The following is a 13,996-nucleotide window of genomic DNA, read 5'->3' as shown; positions in this document are numbered from 1 at the left end:
CCTCCTACCATGTCAGAGACAGGCAGAGTGCTGGTCCATATACTCTTCATGAGGGTTCACTGGGAAAAGTCTCCGCTTTCCACAAGTCACGCAGGGCCTGAAGGTAGACTTCATGTAAGAAGACATTACAAAACTGTGATATTTTGAAGAAAAAATTGAAGAAAAACTATGAAAATTGAAGAAAAACTGAGCAGAGCTCAGGGAGACTCCCTTCACACGACGTGCGGTAGAAAATCTGAGAGCCTGAGCCTCTGGGGAGAATGTTCTGGTGGGTGCTGTTGCCTGATTGGCTGTAGTTTGGACTATACAAAATGACTAGGATAGTCATGAGTGTGGAAGTTTTTTCTACTGTAGCTTGGGCTACTTTACTTCCTGGTTGGGAATTACTGGTTTTTCCAATGTTATTATAGCATATTATTGCTTTTTTATATACCGTGAGACTCCCACTCCGACGACGGGGAATGATTCAGGCATGTGAATCTATGAAAGACACCCTAATACTGGAGAACTAAAAAGACACACACACACACAGACCCACATATATATGATATGTGAGGCGTGATGATGATGCTTTAGCTTAAAATACTTTACCATTATGTTGCTGGGGAAAGAGTGCTTCAGTCCTCATAAGTAGTGGTGCCGGACATTCCACGACACTGGAGGGAAAAGGATCTGATGCACAAGTAAAGTTTACAGAAAAAAACACAAGTACAAAATACATAACTCCGGTTTCATTAGAAATTTACAATTTATTTCAAGTAAAACACTTGACCATGGCAAATGCTTAATAAAGGGCAGCTCTGTTTCCCTGATAATCCACCAGAACGTATTTGATAAGAAATCCAACTGCCAGCCCCATGGGCTCAACAATGTCTTCATGAAGGGCAAATCAGTCGACCCAACAGTAACACTGTATACAGAAATACTGACATTCTCTAGGCAGTGCCTGCTACTTCTTGAAGGACAGTGAATACTCCATCTTACATTGCTCCAACAACCGAGGTAATAAGCCATGTGCACATTGGTGGAAGATTGGTACATTTACAAGCAATACAAAAAATAGAATACATTTTAGTCATCACCTCCTAACGTTTCAAGGAGTAAATGATACAGAAACCTTCTAATGTTCCACTGAGTTCCGAAAGATCGCAGTGACCCCAGGAACTCTGAGAGTGACATTCGCACCATGGAGTCACAGTATGTCACACCACCAACCTCCAAACTTCTCCACTTCTTGTTTCCTCATCGCACTTTACTCTCCAAATGATACAAACAAAGAACTTGGTCGATCACGTATAAGCTTCTAGCCATTAACGCAAAGAGGAAACGCTCATCAAAAAGACACTGTGCAAACGGGCGAATGTAATTTTGAAGTCAGTCAAGAAGCTCCTCCAAACATCTTCTGGCGATAAACTACAAAGTGATTTTATCACGAAGAGCGGGAGAAGAGGATAATACAAGCTATTTCTTTACTATTAACCCAGTGTTGTAAGTTACAGGTGACATGAACATATTCTTTATGACTAATAATTGGATATTAATCCACTTTTCCCCCCTCTAAATAGGGAAACCTCCTGCTTTAAATAAGCTACTGCTCTCTCCCCACCTGGGGTGACTGCCAAAAACAAACCAGCGATTAAATCTTTACTATTCTTATGAGCAGTCCTGCACAGCACCCCAACCTACCATGGGCGGGCGGCATAAACCAGAATGATCTGGGAAGACTACCCATCCTTAAGAAAACGTGAAGTTGCTACAAACATAATGTAAAGAGTATGACGTTAGTGTTTAGAATGAAAACACAGATACAAGTGAAGATGTGAAACAAATGCTGCTAGTTGACTTAACTGTCAGAACAAACCATTGAATCTTAACGATGAGGGACCAGGCTACGCAGGATTTCCTCATTTGAAAAGGTCATGGGCACTTCTTTATTCACTTGCTTCCTATACATCCAGAAGCACCATTGACTACAGAGGCTGACAAATCAATAGGTACCAACTGGATGGAGGGCAGCGTCACATTAGCCGCATTCCACTGGGTTTGCATGGATATCTTGGGCGCCAGTATGTAACACAGAAACATCTAATTTTGCTGATTACTAGACAAGCATTGACACCATTCTATGAAGCATTTGTTTTGTATCCAAAGCTTACATTTCATTACAAATGCCTCAAGCCAATCTTCACCTGTCTGGAAAATATACAGGAAGATGGAAAGGGAGAAATGGCAGCCAATGGGCAAGTTGTTAGCAATCAATGAGAACTAGCTCTGGTTTAAATTGTATGTCTGCGGGTGGAGGAAAACCATTAGATTATATGAAGGCCCTTACCCACCAACCTCGTTGGTGGCATGCTTTATCATCGGGCCCCACCCGAGGTACCTCGGGTGGGGCCCGATGATGAAGCATGCCACCAACTAGGTTGGTGGGTGAGGGCCTTCATAAAACCTAATGGTTTTCCTCCACCCGCAGACATACAAACAATTTAAACCAGAGCTAGTTCTCATTGATTGCTAACATATAAACTGGGGAAACAGACTAGCCTCTCTAGTTCTCCTCTCTCTTTTTGATTACAATATAGCCAATGGGCAAGGCCATGCACAGCATGAGCTTTCCTGCATCTTACCGTGGGGGATCAGGCAACTCTTTACTTCTGCTGCCTGGGACCATCCTCTCAATGCTCAAGACATACTAAGGTGTCCACCCGACGGCTGTGGCCTTTCCCTAGGGGGGAGCGCTCCATGTGTTGATGGACTGGTAGCACCGTGCACCAGGGTCATGTTACAGAGCCACACGATTTGGAAATATAGGACGTGATGTAAGGAGGAGTATAAACAGAGTATTTGTAAAGTCGGAATATTTGAAACAAGACAAAAAAATGAAGTTAAAAACTTGGAATCCAAAGCATAAGTGAGGTTTGTAAACTTCTGCCAGTCTCGGGTAATGATTCTTAAAAGTGACATGCACAAAACAGCCTGGCATTTGTTATCTTTACCATGTGCTGTATTCCAAGAAGAAACTGCTAATAACGCTTAACTGCACCAACCAATTAAACTGACCTCCCGAAGTGCTCTTTAAAAGACGGCCCACAATTTCATAGGTACTTCATCTAAAAAGCACCTCACACTCACACTTTAGTTTCTGCAGAATGTAACACAAATTCAGTTAGAATTAATGTATTTCCTCCAATTTTCTGATGTTTAATTTCACTTAGGGAATTGCAGATACATATCGGACTAGAGAGATACACAGCTGGAAGTTTAAATGAAACAGGCATACTCGTCCAGAGTACAGCGCTCAGGTACCAGGATTTGTGCAATTTTGTTTTTGTTTTTTAGGGGCTAAAAACACAACAAAAGACGTGAAATAGTTATGTTTAAAAATGTGTTTGTGAATTTGTGGGATCGAGAAGGTTTCATGTAAACTTTGTTAAGTAATAAAGCAAAATTATTATTCTATCTTGCTTCACATTTTTCAATCTACTCAATATGATAACGAACAAAGCCAGCAAATGCATCTGCCCATATAAAAAGAAAAAAAGTGCAAATTGTTTATGGGTTTAAAATATACCCCCCAAGCCCTCAGTATACTCAGAACCCATCAAGCAATAGAGGCTTGAAAGGCATCACTGGTATTGTTATCTTCAACTCTGGGCATAATGAACACAGTAGTAACCACTGACACCCTCTAGGAATTAAAAAACATGCTTGACCTAAGAAGTCATGTTGAATTTCTGCTCTCGTAGCTATCAACATAACATAACGGGATAATAGTGTGCGCTTTACTGTCCCGTGAGTAGCATTCTAGGGTCACCCAGCTACAGCAAAGTAAGTGTATAAGCAGCCTGCAGCATTAGGTGCTCACAATGTCAAGCACTCCCGCACTATCCTACAAGCTCACCTCAGACTTAGTACTCCAGCGCTTACTAATTAGCATCATAGGATCCTACCTGGGTCGAAGCCATACTTTCATCTTTTAAGAAAGAGTGCGCCGCAAGAGGCACAGCAACCGTCCCAGCATAAGACACACTTCTAACAGCAGTAAGTACAGCACCTGCTTACTTCATGCAATCGCAGGCTTGTACCCCAAACTACTGAGCCCGCATTAAAGGTGAAAAAAACGGCTTTAGAAAGGGCAGGATGGCCATTCTAATACAAAGGGCTCAGCCAAGTGATTTAATTTGGTTTATGAATGTATGGGACTAAAATGGAAAAGCACAATGTGTGCAAAAGAAAAAAACACAGTCCGATTCAAATTTATTTTTAAAAGGGTTTTCGTGTTATTCTAGTCTTTTGTTTAATTTTACAACCGTTGAAAATTACGTACATTTTTATTAATCTAATACTATTAACAGCCATCCAAAAAAGTCCCCTGAAAGATGCCATTCAGAAATCTGGCAGCTATTGTGGCAGAAAAAAGCTGAAATGAGAAAACGGAAAAGGACAAACTTGTACTTTTTGGGGAGAGGTGGCTTTGAGGGAGGAAATTTGGAGAAAAGTTGTCCATTGTCCTCAAGACCACGGGCCAGTTGCCAGCGATGCAACTTCTGTCTCGCTTTCTCGCTCACTCCCATGCATGTTGCTCCTTCTCCCCCCTCACGTCCCCTTATGTATCATGGAAGTCTTTCAGCAGTGTTCTTCTTCGCTGCTCCGCTATGTGCATTTGATTTTCCAAATCCTGCAGTAGGACAGAAAGAAAGATGTAGCAACATTATCAGCAATTGTTTAATACCAGTTTTAAGATGTATGAAATGAGAAATAAAGGCGATTCAACTACTGGGACAACTTCAGATGCTCAACAAAAGTTACCCACCAGGTGCTTAGGAATCACCACTAACCTGCTCTTCTTTTCGATCATAGGGCTAGCAGTCAAAGATGTACAGCCTTAATTTTAGATCCTCCCTAGATTTATAGTTGTAGAATCAATTTCCACCAACTAATAGGACCTCAGAAATCTCAAATTCGTAGTTTAGTTTTTAATTAACAGCCTTTTTCCATCTTTCAAATTTTTTCAAAAAAGTCTTTAGGATTTTAATTCACAGAAAAACACGTCACAACTGCAGCCCTTCGTAAATGTTGGTTCTTTCTTCAAACGGTAACCTACAGTGAGAGGAGCTTACCTTAGGGCAGAGAGAGACCAGCATTGTGTTTTTAGGACTAGTAATGCAGCTAAATCTCAAATGAGAGGAAGTAGTTTGGGTTGGTTGTAAACTTGGTAAACAGCCCTCACTGAAGAACTACTGTTAGAGTAAAGGAAAACAAAATGATTTACAAGGAGCAGTAGTTTTGCAGCCTGAAGAGTTTTCTTCTGGATTCAGATGCTGTGCATCAATTCTGCCATCTGGTGGTTAAGTCTGCAATTGTGTCTTGTCCTTCTACCCCCCTCCACCCACACCAGAGGCATCGTCGACCACCATTTGGTGGTCAGTCCATTCCCTGTGTCACATCAAACTGCGACCCAGAGGTTCTTGTGAATGGTCCCCATATTCAGAGTCCTTTTTAGGGCTCGCGCCCTGCGCTGCTCTGCGTAGCAGTGCTCGCGCAGGTGAGAGCCCTTTTGTGGAGGGTTCAAAAACGGACCCTGGAATCACACACGCTCGTGCGATTCCTTTTAAGCCACAGTATTGGCGTTTGCGGTCATCTTTTTTAGAAAGACAGCACGCAATAGGCCATAGGCGGTCGCGTTGCTCTGCCCATGGCCTATTGGTGTCTGTAACCCACACGCTAGACATCGTTTTTCAATTATCATGCCCAGACACGGGCGCGATAATGGAAAACCGATCGCTCGCTGTGGCGCGCGCGCGCACCACTTGCGGGCTCGTTTTTATTTTCGTTTTCCTTTAATTTATTTTTAATGTGGTTGATTTATGGGAGTCTGTTGGAGCGATCCCAAATATTATCACAATATGAATTGCATGCGCATTTTCTGAATTCTTTTTCACAGGCCAGTGTGGGGGAGGACCCAAAACATCACCAGAAACCTTCCAAAAATGGCAACATGCTTGAAAGAATGGCCAAACGTTTCAGTGTGCTTTTTGACTCATTAAGTCCCTCCCAGTATCTTTGAGTACAGAGTTCATATTAGGCCCATGACGTCCGGGCTTTAATACCCACTTATCTTCTCATCCGGCCAACACTTGGTTTACATTTTTCTTAGTGCGTCATTGGCCCATCCCGGGCACTGCTTCGTTCATAAAAAAAAAAGATAAGTGCGGAAGCCCAGGGGTTTTCTAGTGCTGATTTGAGACAGGAGCTGGCGATGTTTTTGCTCTCCTAGATCACTGCTTTCACTCTCTTTCTATATTCCTCCGGAAGATTCTGCACGAGTCCTTCAATTTCCTCCCATTGCTGGTGGCTGTACCTGTTGAGGAGTGGATTGGAATTTGCAATTCTCCATTGCGTCGCTGTTCCCCTCTCCATCTTTCTACCCACCAGGTCCATTCTTTTGATATCCACCTCTTGTGGTGGGCTGGTTAACGTGGTAGCATTATTGCTCTTCCTAGCTGTTGCTACTATGATGGAAATTGCTGGCACGTTCACCTTGATGTATTGGGGGTTTTAAGTGGAATGCTTATATAATGCTTATATATATTTTTTCTGCTCAAAGAGCAACCAGTCTGGCTGGGCAGGTTCCTTAAAAGTTTCCTTACTCTGGTCCAGTATGCTGGGGAGCATGATTCCTTACTCTCTTCCTCGAGCTAGACCCCATACATGTCATCCAGGAGTGAAGGCGTTAAGGGATCATAGTGTAGTTCCTATATCCCTAATAGACTCTGCGCATTGGAATAACATACACTATAGATTTGACATAGGACTGAGGTCAGTATATCTCTAACGAGTATATTAAACTTAATTGTGTGTCAGCTAATTCAGAGGTCACTAGAAACTTTCTCGAATGAACAAGAAGGGATTAGTCTCTTGACAACCGCATAAACATGACAACTTTGTTTCCCCTAAAATCGAAACAATATCTTCAGAGTCGTGGAAACAAGAGATAACTATTTCACTCAGTCAATCGTGCATGCTTCGGTTCTACAGAGTAGCATGGAAATAGTGAGATGGACGTTTCAATAAAAGGGTTTATTGAACAGTCTTATTGCTCATGCAAGAGAAGTGAACTGCTACAATTGTGAGACAGAATGCGAAATAGAATATGTACAGCGTTGGCAGTAATATAAAATAATATTGTAATAGCATGGTTTTGTGGCTATCACATATTCATTAAAATACATACATAAATAACACAGGCTAAAATACTCAACTGGTGCTTTTAAATAATCCTATCCCAGTGTACCTTACCTAAGTCTAGTACGAGGGAAGAAGTAGGTGCTGTATTTAGCTATAGTCTAGTTTAGTTGTTTTGCCAAGAATTGCCAAAGGTTTCTCTAGGTTCTAATCATCTCCATACCTTAGAATGCGAGAGGCTGGTATCTCTTTCCCGGGACTCAATTTCCCAACACCCCGCAATGGGAGTCAGAAACACTGGAGCTGGATTCTCGGCGAGGAGGATGACAGCGTCTGGTCAGTGCGTCAGCTGGGGAGTTGGCTTCCTTCGGGACTTGCTGTGGCGAGCTGCATCGTGCAAGTAGAGAGTCGAACTGCACCAAACCACACCGTGCTTTGCCATAGCAAGTGAAGGTATATTTATACCTTGAAGGTGTTTAGGAATGCCAGTATTGACGTAAAAGTCGAGCATATGAATGTCATGAATGAACCTCTAAGGAATAGATGTTCATGCATAATAAATGAGCTCTTGGAGAAAACAATATCCAGGCAAGGGGAAGTCCCTACAGCTTAAGAGTCTGGTTTTCCAAGAAATCGTTGTGACGTAGATGAACAGATGGAAGTAGCCATGCCTGTATTTGGGTAGCATGGGCTATGCCTAAATATGGACTGGATTTCTATGCCTATATAAGGGTAATGTGAATTATACCTATATAAGGGCATGAATTGGGAAATTCATGCGGAATCTAAATCGACACACAACAGGATAGCTGTGGACACCCTCCTGGTGGGATTCGGCCTCAGGATCTTGTCATTCATCGTCCAACTGGCCCTGCCTCTCCATCATGGAGATTTTGTCCTTCTAGTCCAAGAGGTCTTCCTGCTCCTTTTCATACAGCTCTGGCGTTGAGAACGCCTCACTGTCTGGAAGTTCCTCATCTAATTCGCTTGACTGAGGGTTTCGCGGGGATGCGTAATGCCTTCAGGGAGTTGTCAGACTCCTTTTTTCCTCATGACCTCGAGCAAGCATTTGGTGTCAGGTGTTGAGGGTTACTTCTGTGGAGTTCTTTGCCTTGTCTTTTTCCTTTGTTCTTTCCTTTCAGACTACTGTTGTCGAGTGTTGGTTCAAGGTTTGCCACCTCCAGTGTCCTTTGGTCGGGACCCACGCAGCACTTTGTTTGTGCCAACCTTCGGTCGACAGTTTCAACCTCGATGCAGATGTGGCTCTCGGGGCTTTAGGGTCTTCTGTTACCTTCTGCCCCTTGGTCTTTTAGGCTTCCTGTGCTCCCTTCTTCGCGGCTTCTGCTCTCTCGAAAATCGCTCCCTTTGGCGTCCGACTCTCCTCCTTGAGCTGGTTCAGCCTTCAACATTTTCCTCATCACTGGAGAGGCGCGGGTCTTTAAGGGATTCTTGTGGTATGTGGGTGCCAACCATGGTGTAGCATGCCAGCTGCTGTTTCAATCTAGTGTGAAGTCTATACTACAAATTCAGCACAGGATTCACGTTGTGATCCTTTGGGAGGCACAAGTTACACCAGTCATGTGGATCATCCTGCATGAACTTGCTGTGACAGTTTGGGCAGATTTTTAAAGGGGTGTTCTCCATATTCCTTAGCTTCCCCTCTCCTCTGCATTCCCTGGTCATGTGGTCCTCACTGGATAAGACTTCCATCCATAATAGTTTTCATGACCTCCGGCGATTTTCGGTTGCCTTTTTCTCTTCAATTTTGCAAGATTCTTCGGTGCTACTCTTGTGTGCTTCCAGACCCAACGGCATAAAAAAAAAATTTCAAGATGACTAACTTGAACAGGAGCTTCCGGGGCGCCATTTGACAGACCGGGGATAAACTTACCGCCTACTTGTGGTCGATAGCGCCTACATTCTGGGGAGGGGGGTGGATGGAGTTTCATAGGAAGAGAAGGACAAGAAATGATTTTGTAACCAATCACTAGATGCCCCAATAGATGCACAGCATGTGAATTCAGAAAGGCATTCATGCTGCAAAATATTATTATTTAAGTGCGACACTCCGTTTGCAGCTTGTAGTGCAGGACATTGACATGCTGTGCACTCTCCTGCGATTTTAATGTTTTCGGACTACATCCACTTTTTTTTTTTTTTCCAAAGTGTTTGTTTCAGTTTCGAGTGTGCGCACAAAAATGCATAGCAATACCCACAATGTAACAGTACAGAGACTATACTGATTAATGATTCTACCTCCCCCACGCCCAATTGACACATAAGAGTTTGTGTACTTGAGCAATGAATATAAACGTAACAAGACATTTCTAATACTTAACAATCAGCATACAAGCAGGGAAGAAGCAAACTGACACACAAAACCACCTAACTACAAGTTGCAAACTGAGTGTTACAATAAAGTAGTACGTTTAGTTTAACACATCTGTTCTAGACCACACACTGTGAATAGACTGTAAATCACTATTCCTCACCTCCAACGTTGTGGCTGATAGAAAGTATAAGTGGATGTAGACAATAGTTTTTAACACAGTTCCACCTGTTTGTATTTCTTTTCTTGCTTGAATACCAGCAAAATAGCATTGAGTAACAGAATGTACTGACGTCTATGTTCCGGCTTTGCAAATACCCACAACAGGAATGTTATATAATATTTGCCAAGGAGGAACCAATCCTTAGTGTTGTGTGCCTGATCTCTTAGTGTGCATAACAGATGATAATAGATATTAAAATGTACCTGGCAATTCAGAGATGGGTTTCCCTACATGGGGTGTGGCATATGCTGCAAACAACTTGTGTTTTTCCTACAGACTTAGTTCCGTCAATGTAAGAGATTGGAGCTCATTTAAATAGAGAGAATGTAAACACTTTTCATCCTGGGTTTGAAGATTTTGAAAAATAGTTGGCAATTCATATGTCTGATTAACAGAAAGGAGATATTACCTTTCGTACAAAATGTAAGTGTGCAAGACTTTATGTACCGGAATGTAAGACTCTTCAACAGATAATGCCTTCAACTCACTAACTCTACCTAACGAAGAGATATATTTAAAAAACACATTCAATGTAAGTACTTGACAAGTACAGGAAATTATAGGTTTAAACAGGAGTAAAATACAAAGAACGTGGTTGTACAGTTCCTGGCGGGATTGCTCTCTTACATGGTTTTAAAGCAGAGTGGTTGAGGAAGAAAGGTGCGAGCAAATGCCCCAAACCAATCTCTCTTCAGAGCACTCCCCAGAGACTGGAGGTGTACACAATTTTGAAAATTCTTATTTTCATTGATTTTTTACAATCCAGAGCACTATATCAATAGAATAATTTTGATCCGTCACTACTGCAGATCCAATTTTAATTTGTTAAAGCGTTCCAAAACAGCACAAATTCATACAAAAGTCCATAAATAAACAGTATTTATAGCCAGCCTTTTTCAAGGCTTGAGAACAGTAAGAACTCCGTTTGGTCTTTCTCAAATCAAGGATTTGTGCGTCAGCATCTCCCTTCCGTTTGAGAGGAGTGAACAAAAAGTCCAACCCTTAGGACCTCAAGCCCTGGATGGACCAAATGTAGAATCTACTTGAGACCTCCGGTAAGATATCCAGTGCTCACATGTATATGTAATATACCACTTAATTTAAAGTGGGAAAGTTACGAAAGAAGCAGCGTGGGCTTTTCTTGGCCCATTATCCAGTAAGGAAAGGCCCATAGTGGCTCTGTAGGTAAAGTCAGGAGAAAGTACCTCTGTGCTGGCAGCCTGTTATTACCACTGCCATCTTGTTCTTATTTTCATTGATTTTGTCTAAATCCATTTGATGCGTGTCACATTTGTGAAAATATATCAACAGCACTTCTGATTTGATCTGATTCAGGTAAGGCTTGGATGTTTCAGCTTAGCTCATTCCAAAATCGAGACAGAGAGAGACAGAGAGAGACAGAGAGAGACAGAGAGAGACAGAGAAATCAGAGCAGGTTTGGTATGAAATACTGTGAGGGCTGGAACTACCACAGGTTATTAGCTTAAACACACTGATGTGTTTTTCAGTGGGAGTTCACATACTTCAGACTGGCAGGCCTCTCAAGTGCTCCACTCCCCAACCCCCATCCTGGAGGTATCCGCTGTAGCAGCTGCAGCTCAGGGTCTGGCCCCACACTGATGCTTTCCTGTTTCACATGCGAGGTTTGAACTTTATTCTGATGAGAATACTAGATTCTCTCAACACCCAATCTCTTGGCAGGCTTGCTAAACAATCCAGTAAAAGTCATGTGTGTTCTTGCATGAAATACTAAAGCAATGTATGGAGCAATCCTGCCTAACAGGTTAATGACACTCCTCAATGTTGGAGACTGGGGCATGTGGTAAAGAGGAATCTCTCTCTGACACTCTCCTCTGTGGGATAGACTTTTTCGGTCACCAAATTGATAGTGGAACCAAAATGTTCATCTTATGCGATTACAAATTCTATATCTTTACAGCGAATAAAAAACCTAGCAGTTGTAGAAATATCACTGTTTTTTGTTTGTGTGACAGGCACCAATCATCTAGATGAGTGGTTCTTAACTTCTTATCTGTGGAACCCTAGGGTACGCGACATCTACTCAGGGTGTCAGCAAAATTAAATATTAACCAATCAATAAAGTGTTTAAACAAAGGAGGAAAATGGTAAAACAGAAAATTTGAAAACATTCTGTAAATGTGAAGGAATATGAAATTGGAGGCAAAAAATTAAGTTGATATCCACAGATTGATTCGTGGGAGCAGTGCAAGTGCATCAAACAGAATAGATAATGGGTGGCCTCAATTTAATTTAGAAAAGCTGCAACCTTGCCATTACAATTAACATACATTTTGTTTTTACATTTGTGGGTAAATCAAATAAAATATTTAATATATTTAATTGCATATGTTTGATGAATGCTTTTTTCTGTATTTTTTGCAGTGCAAATCATCAAAATTGCTTAGAACAGATTCCTTGGATTTCAAAAATGATTTAGTGGGGACCCCCGGATGTTAGTTATGATTAAGTAGGAGCCCACTGAAGTCAAAGGGTTAAGAACTACTGGTCTAGATAATGGTATACAGGAACTGACTGCTCTGATGAGCTGCCACTATGGCTAGATTTTTGAGGAAAGAAAATCTTGTCGACTTTTTCCCAAAAAGTAAAAGAACGATTTCAACCAACAAGAAATCAGAGTTTCTGTTGACGATTGGGATGCATCAGGATGTGGAAATATGCACTCTTTAGATCAAATGTGACAAAATCCCATTGTAATAGTGGTAAGACTGATGAGTTGGCATTTTGAAGTAGATTGTCCCAGAATGCGTTTAAAACTCTCTAGTCCAGGGTTTGGGCTTAAACAAAATTTCTTTGAAATTTGAAAGAAGGCAAAAAAAAATAAGTTACTTGCCTGTACACTGCGATTCTTCCGTATTAGTCTCTAGCTTAGATTCACATGCTTGAATCTTTCCCATCATCGTGGTGGGAGGCCCATGCTAAAAATAACAAGCAATGCCACAGAGAAGCACCGAGAGCCATAGAGAACTTAAGTGACTTAAGTGACAATAATAGCCAATTCACATTGTTTTATAAGAACCAAAATTCAATCAAACAGAGGGCAGCCCCAGAAGCACTCCTACTCTACTTTTCAACTGCACCCCATGTGCGAGGGTCTCCCTGAGCTCTACTAAGTCTACAGTGCTCCGGTCAACTTTTTACCTTTCAGAGACCCTTGAAGCAATTCAGAGGTAACTTCTATTATGTCTGGGGAATCTACAAAGAGGCTTTTTAGAACTTGCAAATCCTGTGGGAAACCAATAATTTTTTTTAAGACCCTCCTAAGGAATGCCTTTATTGCTTACACCCCATCATAAGCCAAAATAATGTAAGCATTGTAGAACTTTTTCTGCTAAAACTCTAAAAGACAGAGAAGCCAGGCTATTTCTATGGTTTCAAAACAATAGGACATGTGGTGGTCCTACTTCTGAAGAGGAGGGGCAGAGTCAATCTTCACCAGTGAGAAAGTGTAAAAATGAGTGCTCAACGTCATATGAAGGGGCATCAAGGAAAATAAAGTCTCATAACTAAGCATCAGAGATGGAAAAGTCAGTGAGTAAGGGAGTTTCTGGATCACCTCCCTCTCATTAAATGCCTTCCAAATCTACTAAATGCCTGCAACTCCTTTTAAGGAATCATCATCTGGAAACTCATTTTCATTCAGTAACAATATCCGGTACCCCATTTCTGTGAACTGCTGGCAAATGTTGTAGTAGCTCTTCCATTTCTTTTTACATATGTTTGTCATAACCAGTTAATTGTTCCTGAGAGTTAGCAATGCAGCTTTTCATGGTTGCTTCCACACCAACCTTTTGCCTAAAGAACTTAGCATCCTAGCTTACCGGGTAGTGGCCTGTTGCCCGTCTCCTGACTGCACTCATGTTGCATGCATCTACGAGTCTGGAAGTATAAGACTATGTGGATGGGATCTTGCAGAGCAGCTCTGTAGCTGCGTTCAGTTACTGGAGGTGACAAATCCATCAAATCCTTTTTTGGTAAGAGAAAGCAGCAGGAACAACTCCCACCTTCCTCCAAGTCCAGTCCTCTCCATGGCACACTTGAAGTGCAACAGGTGTACTTCAATAGCAGGATGGACAGCTGCTCTCTCAAAATTTGTTCTGCTATGGGAGTAATATTGGGTCAGGAGGAGAGAAAAGGTAGGGAGTAGCCTTTTGAACTATTTGCACGAGCCATTTGTATTATGTGATAGGTAGCCAATCAGGGAGAAAGGGCCTGTACAA

At 41.9% G+C, this 13,996-nt stretch overlaps 1 protein-coding gene across 3 annotated transcripts in view; it reads right to left on the bottom strand.

Moving 5' to 3' along the window:
- Positions 1-729: 729 nt before the first annotated feature.
- Positions 730-13,996, bottom strand: part of ARIH2 (ariadne RBR E3 ubiquitin protein ligase 2) — a 203,708-nt gene continuing 190,441 nt past the window's right edge. For 2 of the 3 annotated variants that reach the window (XM_078661794.1, XM_078661795.1), the window contains 2 exons: positions 2,541-4,678; positions 730-2,265 (listed from right to left, as the gene is read on the bottom strand). In XM_078661794.1, the coding sequence (XP_078517920.1) occupies positions 4,607-4,678 (72 nt within the window). In that variant the 3' untranslated portion in view covers positions 730-2,265; positions 2,541-4,606. Of the gene's footprint in view, positions 2,290-2,540; positions 4,679-13,996 lie in introns of all 3 variants that reach the window. The other variant, XM_078661796.1, reaches the window with a different exon arrangement.

The sequence above is a fragment of the Lissotriton helveticus genome, chromosome 9 (genome assembly GCF_964261635.1).
Source record: "Lissotriton helveticus chromosome 9, aLisHel1.1, whole genome shotgun sequence".
NCBI lineage: Eukaryota > Metazoa > Chordata > Amphibia > Caudata > Salamandridae > Lissotriton > Lissotriton helveticus.
The sequence above is the reverse complement of the archived record's forward strand: the minus strand, read 5'-3'. Positions and strand labels throughout refer to the sequence as shown.